At 51.1% G+C, this 19,687-nt stretch overlaps 2 protein-coding genes across 3 annotated transcripts in view; one reads left to right on the top strand and one right to left on the bottom strand.

Moving 5' to 3' along the window:
* Positions 1–688: 688 nt before the first annotated feature.
* Positions 689–1,723, bottom strand: LOC138748009 (uncharacterized). Its single transcript, XM_069907709.1, has one exon. It carries the CDS (start codon positions 1,721–1,723, stop codon positions 689–691), a length of 1,035 nt encoding a protein of 344 aa, XP_069763810.1.
* A 61-nt stretch (positions 1,724–1,784) lies between these two features.
* Positions 1,785–19,687, top strand: part of LOC138748950 (G1/S-specific cyclin-D2-like) — a 31,931-nt gene continuing 14,028 nt past the window's right edge. Inside the window, exons 1-4 of one of the 2 annotated variants that reach the window (XR_011348328.1) lie at positions 1,785–2,511; positions 8,529–8,744; positions 10,304–10,463; positions 18,359–18,507. Coding sequence is in view for 1 of the 2 variants with exons in the window: in XM_069909903.1 (XP_069766004.1) it covers positions 1,792–2,511; positions 8,529–8,744; positions 10,304–10,463; positions 18,359–18,507 (1,245 nt within the window). In the remaining variant the exon portion in view is untranslated. The remainder of the gene's footprint in view (positions 2,512–8,528; positions 8,745–10,303; positions 10,464–18,358; positions 18,508–19,687) is intronic. The other variant, XM_069909903.1, reaches the window with a different exon arrangement.

Here is a 19,687-nt window from a genome sequence, read left to right as displayed (position 1 = left end):
CAAGGCGGATGAGGTTAACGGCCATGCAATGAGAAGGAAGGGATGGGAAGGTTAAGGAAACAGGGTGAGAACTTAGGAGGAGTGATATGGCAATGAGAAAGGGTCACCTTGGGTATGGGCTACCTGAAATTGGAAATTACATACCATTACGTGGTGGGTTATAGTGAAGCAGGCCGAGGACAGACAGGGACTAGGAAGGGGAGTTAAAAATGATTTGCATCCGGAAACTCCAGATTGCAGGCAGAGTGTTGGCAATGTGCAGTCAGTCATGCTCGGTCTCACCGATACAGAAGAGGTCGCACTGAGCACGCTAAATCGAATAGATCACGTCGGCGGAGATGCCTCACCTGGAAGGGTTGACCAAGTCCCTGGACGGTGGTGAGGGAGGAAGTGAACGGATTGTACCTCTCTAGCTGCGGGGGCAAGCGCCAGGATGACTCGACCGGGAAATGGCGGTGGGGGTGGGGGAGAGAGACCATGTGAAAGGAGAGGGGGGAGGGAAAGATGAGGAAATGTGACCAGCGGGCAGTGGGATGCCTCTGGAGCTGGTAGGAGGATGCTGAAAGCGGGTGAAAAGCCAAGGCTCCGTTCTGCCATGGGGGAGGAAGCTCTGCGGGAAATGTGTGTGCGAGAGCTTCATCAACTATGGCAGAGGGGAAGCCACGTTTCCGGAAGAAGACGGAAAGCCTCATCTTGAGGACCGAATGGAGAGACTGAGAGAAGAGAGAAAGAAAACACGATGGTGTCCATGCAGGAGACAGGGCTGGGGAGGAGGTGGCTGGGGGTGATCCAGCGGGGCTGGGGAGGAGGTGGCTGGGGGTGATCCAGCGGGGCTGGGGAGGAGGTGGCTGGGGGTGATCCAGCGGGGCTGGGGAGGAGGTGGCTGGGGGTGATCCAGCGGGGCTGGGGAGGAGGTGGCTGGGGGTGATCCAGCGGGGCTGGGGAAGAGGTGGCTGGGGGTGATCCAGCGGGGCTGGGGAAGAGGTGGCTGGGGGTGATCCAGCGGGGCTGGGGAAGAGGTGGCTGGGGGTGATCCAGCGGGGCTGGGGAGGAGGTGGCTGGGGGTGATCCAGCGGGGCTGGGGAGGAGGTGGCTGGGGGTGATCCAGCGGGGCTGGGGAGGAGGTGGCTGGGGGTGATCCAGCGGGGCTGGGGAGGAGGTGGCTGGGGGTGATCCAGCGGGGCTGGGGAAGAGGTGGCTGGGGGTGATCCAGCGGGGCTGGGGAAGAGGTGGCTGGGGGTGATCCAGCGGGGCTGGGGAAGAGGTGGCTGGGGGTGATCCAGCGGGGCTGGGGAAGAGGTGGCTGGGGGTGATCCAGCGGGGCTGGGGAAGAGGTGGCTGGGGGTGATCCAGCGGGGCTGGGGAAGAGGTGGCTGGGGGTGATCCAGCGGGGCTGGGGAGGAGGTGGCTGGGGGTGATCCAGCGGGGCTGGGGAGGAGGTGGCTGGGGGTGATCCAGCGGGGCTGGGGAAGAGGTGGCTGGGGGTGATCCAGCGGGGCTGGGGAAGAGGTGGCTGAGGGTGATCCAGCGGGGCTGGGGAAGAGGTGGCTGGGGGTGATCCAGCGGGGCTGGGGAAGAGGTGGCTGGGGGTGATCCAGCGGGGCTGGGGAAGAGGTGGCTGGGGGTGATCCAGCGGGGCTGGGGGTGATCCAGCGGGGCTGGGGGTGATCCAGCGGGGCTGGGGAGGAGGTGGCTGGGGGTGATCCAGCGGTTGACGGTGCATTTCACCGACAGATCCAGAAAGAGACGGGAGTCCAGGTGAATTCGAGGGCAGGGTGGAAGTTGTTGGCAATGAGTCTGCTTCCCGCCCCCATTCCCCGTCCCTGCCAATCATCGAGCAGGAGGTGGAGCCAATGGCCCTGCCAATCAATGTCAGGGTTGGCCTGGGGGCGGGGCCATGTGGAGTTTCCCGAGCGCGAATCGCGCGGGGAGGCGGACTCGGGCTTTCAGTCACCATTAAATCCGCCGCTTCAGCCACTGCTCCCCCCCCTCCCCCCACCCCGCCACAGGGTCGGCGGCGGCGGCGGCGGCGGACGGTGCTCGGCTCCCACTGGCCGCGATGAGAGGCGGCGGGACTCCGGCTTGCGGCCGAGTCGGAGGCCTCTAAGGAGCCTGCCCCGATGTGGAGGTGCGCCTTCCCCTGCCGCCGGCCTCCCCGCTTCCCTCGGCCAGCCCCGGAGGTGGTGCGCGGTCTCGGCGTCTGTCCAGCCGCTCGTCGACGGAGCCCGGGGCTGCCCGCTCCCCGCCTCAGCGCGTCCCGTCTCCCGAGCCAAGGCTGAGCCGGGCCACCAGCGTGTCCCTGCCCCGGCGCCGGCCATGGAGCTGCTGTGCTGCGAGGTGGAGGCGGTGAGGAGGGCGCTGCCCGACCCCAGTTTGCTGCGCGACGAGCGGGTGCTGCACAACCTGCTGCTGCTGGAAGAGCGGTGCCTGCCCGTCAGCTCCTACTTCAAGTGCGTCCAGCAGGACATCAAGCCCTTCATGCGGAAGATGGTGGCCACCTGGATGCTGGAGGTTTGGACCGAACGCGCGGCGCCCCCCCCCCCCCTCCGCTCCAAACCCGGTCGTGGGGGGGTTGACCCGGGCCCGGGGGGCGGGGGGTGATCGGTGCTCCTCTCCGGACTGTGACGGGGCGAGACGGAAGAGTGTGGACGGGACTGGGGGAAGAGTGTGGACGGGACTGGGGGAAGAGTGTGGACGGGACTGGGGGAAGAGTGTGGACGGGACTGGGGGAAGAGTGTGGACGGGACTGGGGGAAGAGTGTGGACGGGACTGGGGGAAGAGTGTGGACGGGACTGGGGGAAGAGTGTGGACGGGACTGGGGGAAGAGTGTGGACGGGACTGGGGGAAGAGTGTGGACGGGACTGGGGGAAGAGTGTGGACGGGACTGGGGGAAGAGTGTGGACGGGACTGGGGGAAGAGTGTGGACGGGACTGGGGGAAGAGTGTGGACGGGACTGGGGGAAGAGTGTGGACGGGACTGGGGGAAGAGTGTGGACGGGACTGGGGGAAGAGTGTGGACGGGACTGGGGGAAGAGTGTGGACGGGACTGGGGGAAGAGTGTGGACGGGACTGGGGGAAGAGTGTGGACGGGACTGGGGAAGAGTGTGGACGGGACTGGGGGAAGAGTGTGGACGGGACTGGGGGAAGAGTGTGGACGGGACTGGGGGAAGAGTGTGGACGGGACTGGGGGAAGAGTGTGGACGGGACTGGGGGAAGAGTGTGGAGGGGACTGGGGGAAGAGTGTGGAGGGGACTGGGGGAAGAGTGTGGAGGGGACTGGGGGAAGAGTGTGGAGGGGACTGGGGGAAGAGTGTGGAGGGGACTGGGGGAAGAGTGTGGAGGGGACTGGGGGAAGAGTGTGGAGGGGACTGGGGGAAGAGTGTGGAGGGGACTGGGGGAAGAGTGTGGAGGGGACTGGGGGAAGAGTGTGGAGGGGACTGGGGGAAGAGTGTGGACGGGACTGGGGGAAGAGTGTGGAGGGGACTGTGGGGAAGAGTGTGGAGGGGACTGTGGGGAAGAGTGTGGAGGGGACTGTGGGGAAGAGTGTGGAGGGGACTGTGGGGAAGAGTGTGGAGGGGACTGTGGGGAAGAGTGTGGAGGGGACTGTGGGGAAGAGTGTGGAGGGGACTGTGGGGAAGAGTGTGGAGGGGACTGTGGGGAAGAGTGTGGAGGGGACTGTGGGGAAGAGTGTGGAGGGGACTGTGGGGAAGAGTGTGGAGGGGACTGTGGGGAAGAGTGTGGAGGGGACTGTGGGGAAGAGTGTGGAGGGGACTGTGGGGAAGAGTGTGGAGGGGACTGTGGGGAAGAGTGTGGAGGGGACTGTGGGGAAGAGTGTGGAGGGGACTGTGGGGAAGAGTGTGGAGGGGACTGTGGGGAAGAGTGTGGAGGGGACTGTGGGGAAGAGTGTGGAGGGGACTGTGGGGAAGAGTGTGGAGGGGACTGTGGGGAAGAGTGTGGAGGGGACTGTGGGGAAGAGTGTGGAGGGGACTGTGGGGAAGAGTGTGGAGGGGACTGTGGGGAAGAGTGTGGAGGGGACTGTGGGGAAGAGTGTGGAGGGGACTGTGGGGAAGAGTGTGGAGGGGACTGTGGGGAAGAGTGTGGAGGGGACTGTGGGGAAGAGTGTGGAGGGGACTGTGGGGAAGAGTGTGGAGGGGACTGTGGGGAAGAGTGTGGAGGGGACTGTGGGGAAGAGTGTGGAGGGGACTGTGGGGAAGAGTGTGGAGGGGACTGTGGGGAAGAGTGTGGAGGGGACTGTGGGGAAGAGTGTGGAGGGGACTGTGGGGAAGAGTGTGGAGGGGACTGTGGGGAAGAGTGTGGAGGGGACTGTGGGGAAGAGTGTGGAGGGGACTGTGGGGAAGAGTGTGGAGGGGACTGTGGGGAAGAGTGTGGAGGGGACTGTGGGGAAGAGTGTGGAGGGGACTGTGGGGAAGAGTGTGGAGGGGACTGTGGGGAAGAGTGTGGAGGGGACTGTGGGGAAGAGTGTGGAGGGGACTGTGGGGAAGAGTGTGGAGGGGACTGTGGGGAAGAGTGTGGAGGGGACTGTGGGGAAGAGTGTGGAGGGGACTGTGGGGAAGAGTGTGGAGGGGACTGTGGGGAAGAGTGTGGAGGGGACTGTGGGGAAGAGTGTGGAGGGGACTGTGGGGAAGAGTGTGGAGGGGACTGTGGGGAAGAGTGTGGAGGGGACTGTGGGGAAGAGTGTGGAGGGGACTGTGGGGAAGAGTGTGGAGGGGACTGTGGGGAAGCGTGTGGAGGGGACTGTGGGGAAGCGTGTGGAGGGGACTGTGGGGAAGCGTGTGGAGGGGACTGTGGGGAAGCGTGTGGAGGGGACTGTGGGGAAGCGTGTGGAGGGGACTGTGGGGAAGCGTGTGGAGGGGACTGTGGGGAAGCGTGTGGAGGGGACTGTGGGGAAGCGTGTGGAGGGGACTGTGGGGAAGCGTGTGGAGGGGACTGTGGGGAAGCGTGTGGAGGGGACTGTGGGGAAGCGTGTGGAGGGGACTGTGGGGAAGCGTGTGGAGGGGACTGTGGGGAAGCGTGTGGAGGGGACTGTGGGGAAGCGTGTGGAGGGGACTGTGGGGAAGCGTGTGGAGGGGACTGTGGGGAAGCGTGTGGAGGGGACTGTGGGGAAGCGTGTGGAGGGGACTGTGGGGAAGCGTGTGGAGGGGACTGTGGGGAAGCGTGTGGAGGGGACTGTGGGGAAGCGTGTGGAGGGGACTGTGGGGAAGCGTGTGGAGGGGACTGTGGGGAAGCGTGTGGAGGGGACTGTGGGGAAGCGTGTGGAGGGGACTGTGGGGAAGCGTGTGGAGGGGACTGTGGGGAAGCGTGTGGAGGGGACTGTGGGGAAGCGTGTGGAGGGGACTGTGGGGAAGCGTGTGGAGGGGACTGTGGGGAAGCGTGTGGAGGGGACTGTGGGGAAGCGTGTGGAGGGGACTGTGGGGAAGCGTGTGGAGGGGACTGTGGGGAAGCGTGTGGAGGGGACTGTGGGGAAGCGTGTGGAGGGGACTGTGGGGAAGCGTGTGGAGGGGACTGTGGGGAAGAGTGTGGAGGGGACTGTGGGGAAGAGTGTGGAGGGGACTGTGGGGAAGAGTGTGGAGGGGACTGTGGGGAAGAGTGTGGAGGGGACTGTGGGGAAGAGTGTGGAGGGGACTGTGGGGAAGAGTGTGGAGGGGACTGTGGGGAAGAGTGTGGAGGGGACTGTGGGGAAGAGTGTGGAGGGGACTGTGGGGAAGAGTGTGGAGGGGACTGTGGGGAAGAGTGTGGAGGGGACTGTGGGGAAGAGTGTGGAGGGGACTGTGGGGAAGAGTGTGGAGGGGACTGTGGGGAAGAGTGTGGAGGGGACTGTGGGGAAGAGTGTGGAGGGGACTGTGGGGAAGAGTGTGGAGGGGACTGTGGGGAAGAGTGTGGAGGGGACTGTGGGGAAGAGTGTGGAGGGGACTGTGGGGAAGAGTGTGGAGGGGACTGTGGGGAAGAGTGTGGAGGGGACTGTGGGGAAGAGTGTGGAGGGGACTGTGGGGAAGAGTGTGGAGGGGACTGTGGGGAAGAGTGTGGAGGGGACTGTGGGGAAGAGTGTGGAGGGGACTGTGGGGAAGAGTGTGGAGGGGACTGTGGGGAAGAGTGTGGAGGGGACTGTGGGGAAGAGTGTGGAGGGGACTGTGGGGAAGAGTGTGGAGGGGACTGTGGGGAAGAGTGTGGAGGGGACTGTGGGGAAGAGTGTGGAGGGGACTGTGGGGAAGAGTGTGGAGGGGACTGTGGGGAAGAGTGTGGAGGGGACTGTGGGGAAGAGTGTGGAGGGGACTGTGGGGAAGAGTGTGGAGGGGACTGTGGGGAAGCGTGTGGAGGGGACTGTGGGGAAGCGTGTGGAGGGGACTGTGGGGAAGCGTGTGGAGGGGACTGTGGGGAAGCGTGTGGAGGGGACTGTGGGGAAGCGTGTGGAGGGGACTGTGGGGAAGCGTGTGGAGGGGACTGTGGGGAAGCGTGTGGAGGGGACTGTGGGGAAGCGTGTGGAGGGGACTGTGGGGAAGCGTGTGGAGGGGACTGTGGGGAAGCGTGTGGAGGGGACTGTGGGGAAGCGTGTGGAGGGGACTGTGGGGAAGCGTGTGGAGGGGACTGTGGGGAAGCGTGTGGAGGGGACTGTGGGGAAGCGTGTGGAGGGGACTGTGGGGAAGCGTGTGGAGGGGACTGTGGGGAAGCGTGTGGAGGGGACTGTGGGGAAGCGTGTGGAGGGGACTGTGGGGAAGCGTGTGGAGGGGACTGTGGGGAAGCGTGTGGAGGGGACTGTGGGGAAGCGTGTGGAGGGGACTGTGGGGAAGCGTGTGGAGGGGACTGTGGGGAAGCGTGTGGAGGGGACTGTGGGGAAGCGTGTGGAGGGGACTGTGGGGAAGCGTGTGGAGGGGACTGTGGGGAAGCGTGTGGAGGGGACTGTGGGGAAGCGTGTGGAGGGGACTGTGGGGAAGCGTGTGGAGGGGACTGTGGGGAAGCGTGTGGAGGGGACTGTGGGGAAGCGTGTGGAGGGGACTGTGGGGAAGCGTGTGGAGGGGACTGTGGGGAAGCGTGTGGAGGGGACTGTGGGGAAGCGTGTGGAGGGGACTGTGGGGAAGCGTGTGGAGGGGACTGTGGGGAAGCGTGTGGAGGGGACTGTGGGGAAGCGTGTGGAGGGGACTGTGGGGAAGCGTGTGGAGGGGACTGTGGGGAAGCGTGTGGAGGGGACTGTGGGGAAGAGTGTGGAGGGGACTGTGGGGAAGAGTGTGGAGGGGACTGTGGGGAAGAGTGTGGAGGGGACTGTGGGGAAGAGTGTGGAGGGGACTGTGGGGAAGAGTGTGGAGGGGACTGTGGGGAAGAGTGTGGAGGGGACTGTGGGGAAGAGTGTGGAGGGGACTGTGGGGAAGAGTGTGGAGGGGACTGTGGGGAAGAGTGTGGAGGGGACTGTGGGGAAGAGTGTGGAGGGGACTGTGGGGAAGAGTGTGGAGGGGACTGTGGGGAAGAGTGTGGAGGGGACTGTGGGGAAGAGTGTGGAGGGGACTGTGGGGAAGAGTGTGGAGGGGACTGTGGGGAAGAGTGTGGAGGGGACTGTGGGGAAGAGTGTGGAGGGGACTGTGGGGAAGAGTGTGGAGGGGACTGTGGGGAAGAGTGTGGAGGGGACTGTGGGGAAGAGTGTGGAGGGGACTGTGGGGAAGAGTGTGGAGGGGACTGTGGGGAAGAGTGTGGACGGGACTGTGGGGAAGAGTGTGGACGGGACTGTGGGGAAGAGTGTGGACGGGACTGTGGGGAAGAGTGTGGACGGGACTGTGGGGAAGAGTGTGGACGGGACTGTGGGGAAGAGTGTGGACGGGACTGTGGGGAAGAGTGTGGACGGGACTGTGGGGAAGAGTGTGGACGGGACTGTGGGGAAGAGTGTGGACGGGACTGTGGGGAAGAGTGTGGACGGGACTGTGGGGAAGAGTGTGGACGGGACTGTGGGGAAGAGTGTGGACGGGACTGTGGGGAAGAGTGTGGACGGGACTGTGGGGAAGAGTGTGGACGGGACTGTGGGGAAGAGTGTGGACGGGACTGTGGGGAAGAGTGTGGACGGGACTGTGGGGAAGAGTGTGGACGGGACTGTGGGGAAGAGTGTGGACGGGACTGTGGGGAAGAGTGTGGACGGGACTGTGGGGAAGAGTGTGGACGGGACTGTGGGGAAGAGTGTGGACGGGACTGTGGGGAAGAGTGTGGACGGGACTGTGGGGAAGAGTGTGGACGGGACTGTGGGGAAGAGTGTGGACGGGACTGTGGGGAAGAGTGTGGACGGGACTGTGGGGAAGAGTGTGGACGGGACTGTGGGGAAGAGTGTGGACGGGACTGTGGGGAAGAGTGTGGACGGGACTGTGGGGAAGAGTGTGGACGGGACTGTGGGGAAGAGTGTGGACGGGACTGTGGGGGTCAGTGGGTGTTTGTCAGATGGAGACAGTGAAGACTTAAGTCGGGGCCCAGGGTCTCACTCTCTACTCTCCTATGACCTCATTTTTTAGCCCATTTTTCTTCCCCCTCCCCCCCTCAGGTTTGCGAGGAGCAAAAGTGCGAGGAGGAAGTCTTTCCTTTGGCAGTGAATTACCTGGACAGATTCTTGTCAGTTGTACCGACCACCAAACGCCACCTGCAGCTGCTTGGAGCTGTCTGTATGTTCCTTGCGTCCAAGTTCAAAGAGACGATTCCTCTCTCAGCAGAAAAACTTTGCATTTACACTGACAACTCCATCAGACCACATGAACTCCTGGTAATGTTATAATGTGTTGCTTCAGAGCACAAATAAAAAATCTAATGTTGTTATTTTCCCCTGGGACGATTGAATTTAATTTTCAACAAATATTCCAACAGAAATCAACATAATTTACAGAAAAAGCAACTGCAATTATGAAGGTGTTCTTATTTGGTATCTTAAACTGCATCCCATATGTCCAAAGATTCAAATGTTTCATTTTGAATGTAGAATTTTGAAATTGACATTTTAAAAAGTTAGTTTTCATTAGTTGTACATTTGGGTAAACATCATGTCAATGCATTCAGAAACTTCCAAAGAATGAAGGAACAAAACTTGAGGAGGCTGTTTGCCCTCCTGTCTGTTCTGTGATTCTAAATAGCCATGGCTGAATGTGTGCCTGGTCCACTTGCTAACCCGATGAGGTCCTTTTAATATACTTATCTCAAGTGCACATGTCTTATAACTGAGCATCCAAAGTCGAGGACACCAAAGATTTGAAAATCTATATTTAGAGGTTTTGTCTCACCTCAATTGAAAATGATCCTTCTTTCCTCTTGAGATTCAGAAGCTTGTCTCTAGACGACCTCTAGGATAATAACTGAATGAGATAAGGCCCAGAAATTAAAATGAGATCAGAGTGTGCATTATTGTTAATTGTATTTGTTCTGCAACAGTGTAATTTCAATCACTGCTTTTATATTATTTGCTGAATAAAGTAATGATGCTCAGTCCAACATTTGAAATATATTGGAGGTGTATGAGCTTAAAATCGGTCCCCTTTTAACAATGAAATCAATGGTCCAAATGGACTGTAGCTCCCTCTGGAGGGAGATATTCAAAAATTTACTAAGAAACATTCTTAGTGCACTGGACAATTTTTTTCCCCAAAAGGTTTGCTTCCTGAAAAATAATTGGGGATAATGATAGGCAACTTCAAGATGAACATAGATAATTTCAGATTTTGGAGAAACATTTAATTAACTGTTATTGAATTTAGCATGTTTAATTGCATAATAACGCTGAGGCATTGCGTTAGTTTAACTGACCTCGAATGTTTTGCCACTAATTTTCATTTTACTCCATATTTGATGCTTCTTGCACCAGTGCTCAACAATAGTTGGCCAGCATTGATGGATTCTGGTTGCCCTGATGCTGCTTTTCCACGGTCACAATGTCTGGTGAAACCTTTCACGTGTTCTTCACTGACTGCACCAAGATCAGCAGGGAAGAAGTCCAAGTGCGAATGCAGAAAATGAATTTTCAATGACGTGTTGCACTTCCAGGTTTTGTATGCTTGATGTCGACTTAAAATATGACAGCAAATCACAAAAATAGGTTACATCTTTTTTACAAAAACAGTAAATGATAGGAAAATTTTAAAGTGAATTTTGGGCTTAGCCTAAAATTCATAAAATACACCCAGAGGTGTTCAGGAAGCTCATTGTCCAGTGATATCAGCCATTTGTTTGAAAATATGATCCTCTTTTGAAACTCCTGAATATTTATTTTGTTCTCAAATGTTGCCTTCCTCCACTATGTTTTAATGACAGGCCGTTATAATCTTTATTTTTCAGGAGTGGGAGTTGGTAGTTTTGGGAAAGTTGAAGTGGAACCTTGCCGCCGTGACCCCACATGACTTTATTGAACACATTCTGAAGAAGCTTACCCTGCTTGAGGACAAGCTGCCATTGATCAGAAAGCACGCACAGACTTTTATTGCCCTTTGTGCCACAGGTATGAATGTCTGTATCAGACACTGTTTATGTCTGCATTTTTTTTAGGAGATATTGGCAAGGGAAAATTGTTAGTAGTTGTGGACCAGGCTGAACCTCTTGTGTTTGGAAGGTGCAGAATAGTTCAGAAGTAGTGGTTTTTTTCTGACTGCACAATTGTTTTTGTTTGAAGAGAATTTAACTTGATGTATATGGCTCCACAGTGTCTCAATATTTTTTCTAGAATTTTTTCAGCAAGGTTGCATGTTAAAATTCTAATGATGAAAAAAAAATTGTATGCCATTTGCATATTTATTCATCTACCATGTATGGGAAAAATATGTTATGATGCAGTTCCAGTGAACTCTTTCTCTCCCAAATTCCTGCAACCTTGTTTGTAATGGAAATTCTGTGTACATTCCTGCTCATGAGATGTTATAACACCCCTTTCACAGAAAAGGTAAGGCTATTTAATAACATGTTTACATTCATTGTTTTAATTAGACATGTAGGTTGAAGGGTGATAGTGGGGACGAGCTCCAACTGCTTCATGGAGTGCGACTCTAACAGCCAAATCCAACTCCTGGCCTTCACGTATGACATGGTTCTTATGCCCAGTAGAGCTGTTCTCACTGACAGGAGAAGAGGCAAAGCTGGGCCTCAGGCATCTTGAAACCAGTTGCTCTAGGCAGGTGGAGTTCATTAACCACGGATGGTAACTCACCTATGAGAGGTAAAACTCTGATTTCAAACCTCTGCTGCCTTGTGGCTATGCCCGGTCATGGGAAAAGCTTTGGGAGTAAACTCTGAAGAAAAATCTGGAGTCCTGAAGGCAGCTGACTGCTGTACTCAGCACCAGCTCGGCAACTCCTGCGGTGCTGCTGGCACCAAACTGTATCAACCTTTGTTGTTCCTTTGGACCTGTCAGTAGCATGGAGAGGGGGACTTGTGTAAGGGCAACAGACGGATCTCCATATCAACTCTGCCCTGGCTTGCACCCTGGAGAGGCCACTCCACAGTGACTACCAAGGTGGCCAAAGTAAAAAAAAAAGACTTCAAGTTCATAACTAAAATGTGCAAATAAGAACAAATGAAATTAGTGTCAGAAATTGATCTTATCTGTATGCTTGATCTTTCTTCCTTCTCATGGATTTGAAGAGCATGCTTTGTTTTAGACTGCTTGTGCTAGATGTAATAGAAATTTAGTGTTTTCATTTTAAGATTTACAAAATTACTGGTGAGCTGTGTGTTTCCCGTACTAAATGATTTTAAAGAAACTAGTCAATTGCTTGATTTATAACACATTCCTGGGACCATTTTTCTTTTGAATCTAAATAATAGACATTGTTCAAATATAATAGTCCTTTTAGAGTACTATTTCTTTCCAAATGAATGCAAGGTAAAACCATAATTCAGTGTGAGTTTATTGTTATATACATAAAAACAATGTACAGATGCATTTAAATTCTTGCTGCAGCCAAACAGTTATGTAAAGCCGCTTTCAGGTGGCCAGAATACCCCAAGGTAAAGCCGCCTAAAACACCCAAATATGGCTTTTGGGAGGCCACCTGAAAGCGGAGAACCCTGACCCAAGGAGTACTTACCCAACCCTCCTCGGGTAGATGTATTCTCCGCTTCTGAGCGCTCCCCCTAGGCACCTGAAAGTGGGCGGGACTACGGCCACAGTCGACAGGAGCCGGTGTTTGCTCTGCAGCACCTCTACCTGTTGTGGACTTTTCAGGTACCAGAACAGCTCCTTCAGCGCTGCGACCTGAATGTTGCTTCACACACACTCGCAGCCGGCTCTGGAGCTGCATTCTCCCAGCTATTCCACCTGAAAGTGGCTTAAGATGAAACAACTACAATAGTAAAAGATTAAATTACCACAAATGCAAGACAAAAAGAGATACTAAACATCAAAGGATAGTTAGTATTCACAGTTGCCATTGGTACAAAAAAATTGACATTTAAGTAGTGCAGCTACATCTTTTGGGGTAGTTGATGGTTAAGGTATGGGGAGGTTCAAGAACCTGATGGCTGTTGGACTGGAGATGCTGGACCTCCGGCTTCTGCGTGAAGGTAGCAGTGAGAAAAGATTGTGATCAGGCCATTGGCAGCCCTCTCAAGGCAGTACCTCTCATGAATGCTTTTAACAAATGCTTGTGATGGACTTGGCCAGGTTTACAACTTTTTGGAGACTTGGCATTCCTGGGCATTTGAGTTTCCAAACCAGGCTGTGTTGTAACCAGTCAATATATTTTTCACAGTACAGTTGTAGAAGTTTGATGGAGTACTAACTTTTTCTGCAGTCTTGTCAATAAAGTGAGGTGCGTGGTCCCTCAGATTCTGAAAATTGCAAATAAGCTCCTTGTCTTGTTTCTGTTGAGAGCAAAATTGTTATGGTACCACCAAAGTTTCAAAGCAGGCTGAGAACTCAATGTAGCAACACCCCAGATTTTGTTCATCCAATGCAATTAACAAAGTTCGAAGATCACTGCAGTACCCACAACAATAGGGGACGTGTACAGTAACCAGGCTACAGGAGGTGGTTCCCCTTTCTGGGAGTTAACAAATTCATAATTCATATTTTTAAAGCCACCTGTCAGTCATCATGTGCAAGTTGCTGAGAAACTTGAACCTTCATTTAAAAAAAATTTGAGAAGCCCCACGCAAAGGTATATGTAGACAAGGGAGAATATTTGGACCATCTGCTTTCTCCTTGTTAAGAAAATTAAAATTCTGATCCATACACCAGCTAACTACCCATCAGTATGTAGTTCATGATCTAACTGTAGTATAACAGAACATCTGTATTGGGGAAAAAAGTTTACCTTTGACACTAATATTGGACCCAAACATTATTGTTTTCTTTCTTTAACAGTGTTCTTAATATGCAAGTTTTAGTAGTAAATAACAGAACAGCATTCTAATCTAAAATCATCTTGTCAATATAAATGGAAGCTCTTGGTTGTAGATTATGCTCAATGTAAAATTAGTGAATTGTTTTATAGTTCTGTTTATCAAAGGAATAATAATGTACCAGGAAACTGCATTCTTTATACTTAATTTATGCTTACAAAAGTGGGTCTAAAAAAAGATGTTGCATTAATACAGACCGATTGCCCAAGGCCAATGTATTCTGTATTTCAAGGCATAAACTTTGTGCTCTGAGCTAGCATTAAAGCAAATTTCTCATATTAACCTCAATATTTTAGGCCTGGTTATATTTTCCTGGTGAAGATGGTGGCCATATTGGGTACTCCCTGTTTAATATTGCTTTAGTCTTGCTGGTCTAATTAAAACTAATGCTGTTTGACTGACAATTGTGTTTTCGATTGATGAAACTAAACCCATCTAAATTCATCCATTCAGAGGCTTTTGTTCTATTGCCAATAGTGCAACATTCCATTGTTAAATGTTTCTTGAGGATTTTGTACAAGAAATTGTTGCATGTTGGGATTTTTTTATTGATAGCTTTAATGTGTTGCACTATCAATTTTGACTTGTATCCATTTGTACTGTTCTCTATAATTTTACTTATAACATCAACTAATAGATTTTTGGGTCATTCTCTGTAAAACATTTGTTCACCCATATCTGTGCGGGATTCCTCTAGGTGCTCCAGTTTCCTCTAGGTGCTCCAGTTTCCTCTAGGTGCTCCAGTTTCCTCCTATGCTCCAAAGGCATACGCGATTTGTAGTATAAGTGTTCACGTTGGGGAGTAATTGGGCAGAATGGGCTTGTGGTTCTGGAAAAGCCTGTAACCTTGCTGTATCTCTAAATTAAAATTTATTTGTCACAACTGCATCCCTAGTACAAGTCTTAGAACACTCTACAGTTTGACTTTCTTTGCTTTGGTTCTAAAGTTTAACTTGAGTACCTCAATGTTTAGTCACGCCATTCCTGCATTGGTTGAGTATATTGTCCTGCAAATCTAAAACTAATTTTTTTTTACTCTCGGTGATGGATCTTGTAGCATGGAGAGAGCATAATGGGGGGTTGGGGGCTCAGGGCATTTTATTTTAAAATTTTACTCCATCAGAGAAGCAAGTTTCTCAGCCCATCCAAGTTTATGGCTAATTACCAGACCAATGTCACCAATTCCATCCCCTCGCTTACAATATATTGCAAAATCAGAATTTTCTAGACCATTTTTTAAAAATGTTAAGTTGACTGTTACTTAGATACTACTTTTGAGGGGCTGAAATTCACACCTGAATTATCTCTAATCGAACAAAGACGCAATAAATTAAAGTAATTAAGACTCGGTGCATCTTACCAAGTAACAAAAACCATCCACACAAAAAATATACAGACACCATGATTGAATTAAAAACACAAAGGGTTGGGGTAGGTGGGAAGAAAGGGGGAGATGGAAGTTGAGTAGGGAGAGGTGTGAGGGGAGAGGGAAGAGTAAAGAGTGGTGGTAGGGGGATGAACCATTGGGATCCGGCAGCGGAGGTATCGAAGGTGACAGCCTTGCAGAGGCTGAAGTTGCTGTGAGAACTGGTGAAGGGGTCGGCGTGGACTACGGAACGGGGGTGTTTTGGGTCCAAGGTACCAAGGTATGTGTATTGTTTGAGACACTGGGAGCTCAGGTCTACGAGTGGCCGGGTCTGGGCGGGGAAATCTGCATTGAAGGCATTCGGAGCTCTGGCCTGTAAGTGGCCAAGGCCGAGGCGTGAATTTGCAACTGAGGTGTCAGGAATTCCATCCTGTGGGCATCCGGGTCAAGGTGAAAAACTTTTACATGAGATGTGTCGAAAATTCCGTTTTTTTTTGGCCAAAAAAATGGGGTTGATTTTTTGAGATTGACTTTATAATCGTATATATGGTATTTATCTGTAACCTGTTTTCTCAACACAGCTATTATCTTGGCCTTGTTTTTTTAATCACCCAACTCTACACAGGGTGATTTACAGTGTATAATTAATTACCCACCTGCACATATTTGGGATGTAGGATGAAACCAGAGAACTTGGCAGATGCTTGTGTGGTCATACATATTCAGATAGCAATGTAGTTAATGTGGTTCTCATACATATTCATTATCATGACAACAGCGAGAAAATGCAAACTCCACATAGATGGCATTTGAGGTCAAGTGCAAGCCTAGGTTCCTGGACTTGCATGCAGTACAAGATGTATAGGGGTATACTGAAGAGTGCGCATATCAAGAGCAATATTGGAGAGAATGGTTCATCTTAAAGATGAGTATGGTCATCTATGCATGGAGCCACAGTAAATGGGCGAGAGTTTTGAATGACTATTTTGCATCTGTATTTAAAATGAAGTAGATCATGGAAACTAGGAAATTGAAGGAATATCTTGAATGTCATGCATATTGTAAGAGACTCACTGGAGGCATTAAAGCATATTAAGGAAGATAAATCTCTGAGATTTATGGAGAAGGAATTGCAGGGGGACCGTTAGAGATATTTGCACCATCCTTCGTCACTGGTGAGAAACCAGAAGTCTAGAAGGTTGGTAATGCTGTGCCTTTATTTAAGAAGAACTGCTTAAACAAACCAGGAAACTTCAGGCTACTTAGCTTCATTCTATGGTAGGATTGTTACTGGAGGATCTTCTGAGCAACAGATCTACCAGCATTTGGAAGGTCAATTAGGGTTGTCGGTTTGAATTTCTTTTGGAAAATAGTCTCTCATAAATTTGATTTGAGTTTTTTGTAAGAGGTGAGAAAGTGAATTGATGAGAGCAGGGTAGTAGGCAAGTCTACACTGACTTTACTAAAGTCTTTTAAGAGGTTCCACAGGGTAGACTCATGGGGATTCCAAGGTGAGGTAACCAGCCAGCTTATTGCATTCAAAATGGGCTTGATGATGGGAGTCAGAGGTGGGAATGGAAGATGGCTTTGTGGACTGGAGGCTTGAACCAGCATAGATCAATACTGGCTCCACTTTGTCAACTGTGTTCATTATTTAGATAGCAATGTAGTTAATGTGGTTCATATGCTTGCAGATGACACCAAAATTGGCACGGTGAAGTAGGTTGTCTAAGATTACAACAGGATATGATCAACTGGGAAGTGCACAAAGGAATGGCAGGTGGAATTTAACTCATACAAGTGTAAACTATTGCATGTTGGTAAGTTGAACCAGAGTAGGACTTGTGCAAGAAATGGCAGGGCCCTATATAGTATTGTAGAACAGAGAGATCTAGGGATACAGGTGCATGGTCCCCTGAACAAGGTAAAGAAAACATTTGACATGCTTGCCTTCCTCTTTTAGGGCTTAAGAGTACAGGAGTTGAGTTGTCATTGCTACAGCTGTACAAGATGAGGGTCGCTCAGCGATAGGAAGGACACTATTCAACAGGAGAAGGTGCAGAAAGGACTCGGGATAATAGTACTGGGACTGGAGGGTTCAGGTTGTAAGGGGAGGCTAGATTGGCTGGGACATTTTTTTTTGGTGGCATGTAGAGAGGTGACCTTGTCGAAGTATACAAAATAATGGTGAGCATGGATAAGGTGAATTGTCAATCCTTTTCCCAAGGTAAAGGAATACAAAACTAGAGGTCATAGGTCTAAGGTTAGAAGGGAAAGGTATGTGGGACCCGAGGGGTAACTTTTCTCACACAGATAGTTGTGGGAATATGGAGGTGTCAGAGGAAGTTGTTGAGTACCGTTGCTCTGTTTAAATGTAGACTAATACATTGTTAGAAAAGGTTTAGGGATATTAGCCAAATGATGGGAAATGGGGTTAGTTCAGGTGGAAATGGCTAGCATGGACGTTTTAGATCACGGGGCCTATTTCTGTGCTGTATGACTGACTGTAAAATCAATTCTGACCAAATGATTTTCAGTTATGAAGACATTTTTGTACTTAATTTTTCATTCCTTGCACCTGTTTAAAGTGTGAAGCAGTTGGGTCTATATCCACCACAGATGCATGATAAAATTTATGCTTTTATGTGACACATAATTGCATATTGGCAAATAATGGCATTGCAGCTTGTGCATTTTTGACAACATCGCCAGAGCAGCAGGAAGAATTTGTTCATTGCAGTTTTAAGAAAAAAAACCTCACAGATTGTCAATTGGTGTTGGTTTTTTTTGTTAGATTATCCTCATTTAAGTGATTTGCAGTATTGCAGCACATTTTGTTGAAAAGAAAATCCACCCCTTCTAGCTTGGTCGAGTGAGCTGGCAAATCTTGTGTTTGTGTAAAATGAGTGCCCTGCCCTCAGACCTTTTGTGAGCTTGTCAGTTTGCATTCATATCAGTTAGAAGGTCATTTCCATGATTTTCAATAGGAAAAGATGAGGAGGTGGCTTCAGACAATGGTGCCACACTTTCCTGTTGGAGACACTTGCCTAACCATTTGCAGTACTTAATATGCTAAAAATAGAAGCCATTGATACAAATCCCTCCCTGTTGTACAACAAAGAAAGGACATGTGGAGCTTTGATAGCCAAGTTAATGGTGTTTGCTAAGGAGGAAGGGAAAAGAGGAGATGGAGACTGTGAGGGTTTTGGACGCAAGACATTAGTCACTCTGGGCCTCTGGCCATTTGCTCGCTGTCTCATTTGTATTGTGAGTGACATTTAAAGGAGCCTGCGAGGTTATACTGCATTGAAATTGTGGTCATGTGACTACATGCGGAAGCAGACCTACAGCAATGTTGGTTGGCAGGAGTACTGTGGTTCTTTATTCAGATTTTCATGATCAGTTTGCTTCTGGGATGTAATTTTACTGAAAAAAAAGGTGTTTTAACTTAAAAATATGTTGTAATCAAAGTTCTATTTGGATCAGTCTGCTCAGATGTTGATTTGTTTATAAAGAGCATGTTCATCATGGAGACATTATTTTAGAAATTTCATTTAAAATCAGGGCTGATGACCATTGGACTTGCATACAATTCAGAGTTATAACCGTAACCCTTGCCTTTACCCCTGCAGATTTCACATTTGCCATGTACCCGCCATCGATGATTGCGACTGGAAGTGTGGGGGCAGCAATATGTGGACTTCAGCTTGATATTGGCCACTGTTCACTTTTAAATGACAACCTGACAGATCTCCTAGCCAAGATCACACACACAGACGTGGTGAGTACACAGTTCAAAGAGTCTGACACATGGTTGGCAGCCTAAAACTTGTCTGTCTGGATTTTCAATTTTGGAACTCAAATCTGCTTTCAATTAATTTTGCTGTTGACACATTTAAAGTTTCTTGAAAACTTAAACCCTCTAGGATAACATGAAAAATAATCTGTTGGGGAAGGTTTAATTTTGTGTTACAATAAAAGCAACATCTTGATGAATTTCTTCTTTTCTTTGGCTTGGCTTCGCGGACGAAGATTTATGGAGGGGGTAAAAAGTCCACGTCAGCTGCAGGCTCGTTTGTGGCTGACCAGTCCGATGCGGGACAGGCAGACACGATTGCAGCGGTTGCAAGGGAAAATTGGTTGGTTGGGGTTGGGTGTTGGGTTTTTCCTCCTTTGCCTTTTGTCAGTGAGGTGGGCTCTGCGGTCTTCTTCAAAGGAGGCTGCTGCCCGCCAAACTGTGAGGCGCCAAGATGCACGGTTTGAGGCGTTATCAGCCCACTGGCGGTGGTCAATGTGGCAGGCACCAAGAGATTTCTTTAGGCAGTCCTTGTACCTTTTCTTTGGTGCACCTCTGTCACGGTGGCCAGTGGAGAGCTCGCCATATAATACGATCTTGGGAAGGCGATGGTCCTCCATTCTGGAGACGTGACCCATCCAGCGCAGCTGGATCTTCAGCAGCGTGGACTCGATGCTGTCGACCTCTGCCATCTCGAGTACCTCGACGTTAGGGGTGTGAGCGCTCCAATGGATGTTGAGGATGGAGCGGAGACAACGCTGGTGGAAGCGTTCTAGGAGCCGTAGGTGGTGCCGGTAGAGGACCCATGATTCGGAGCCGAACAGGAGTGTGGGTATGACAACGGCTCTGTATACGCTTATCTTTGTGAGGTTTTTCAGTTGGTTGTTTTTCCAGACTCTTTTGTGTAGTCTTCCAAAGGCGCTATTTGCCTTGGCGAGTCTGTTGTCTATCTCATTGTCGATCCTTGCATCTGATGAAATGGTGCAGCCGAGATAGGTAAACTGGTTGACCGTTTTGAGTTTTGTGTGCCCGATGGAGATGTGGGGGGGCTGGTAGTCATGGTGGGGAGCTGGCTGATGGAGGACCTCAGTTTTCTTCAGGCTGACTTCCAGGCCAAACATTTTGGCAGTTTCCGCAAAGCAGGACGTCAAGCGCTGAAGAGCTG

The sequence above is a fragment of the Narcine bancroftii genome, chromosome 13, assembly GCF_036971445.1.
Source record: "Narcine bancroftii isolate sNarBan1 chromosome 13, sNarBan1.hap1, whole genome shotgun sequence".
NCBI lineage: Eukaryota > Metazoa > Chordata > Chondrichthyes > Torpediniformes > Narcinidae > Narcine > Narcine bancroftii.
Note: the sequence above shows the minus strand (reverse complement) of the source record. Positions and strands in the feature narration are given on the sequence as shown.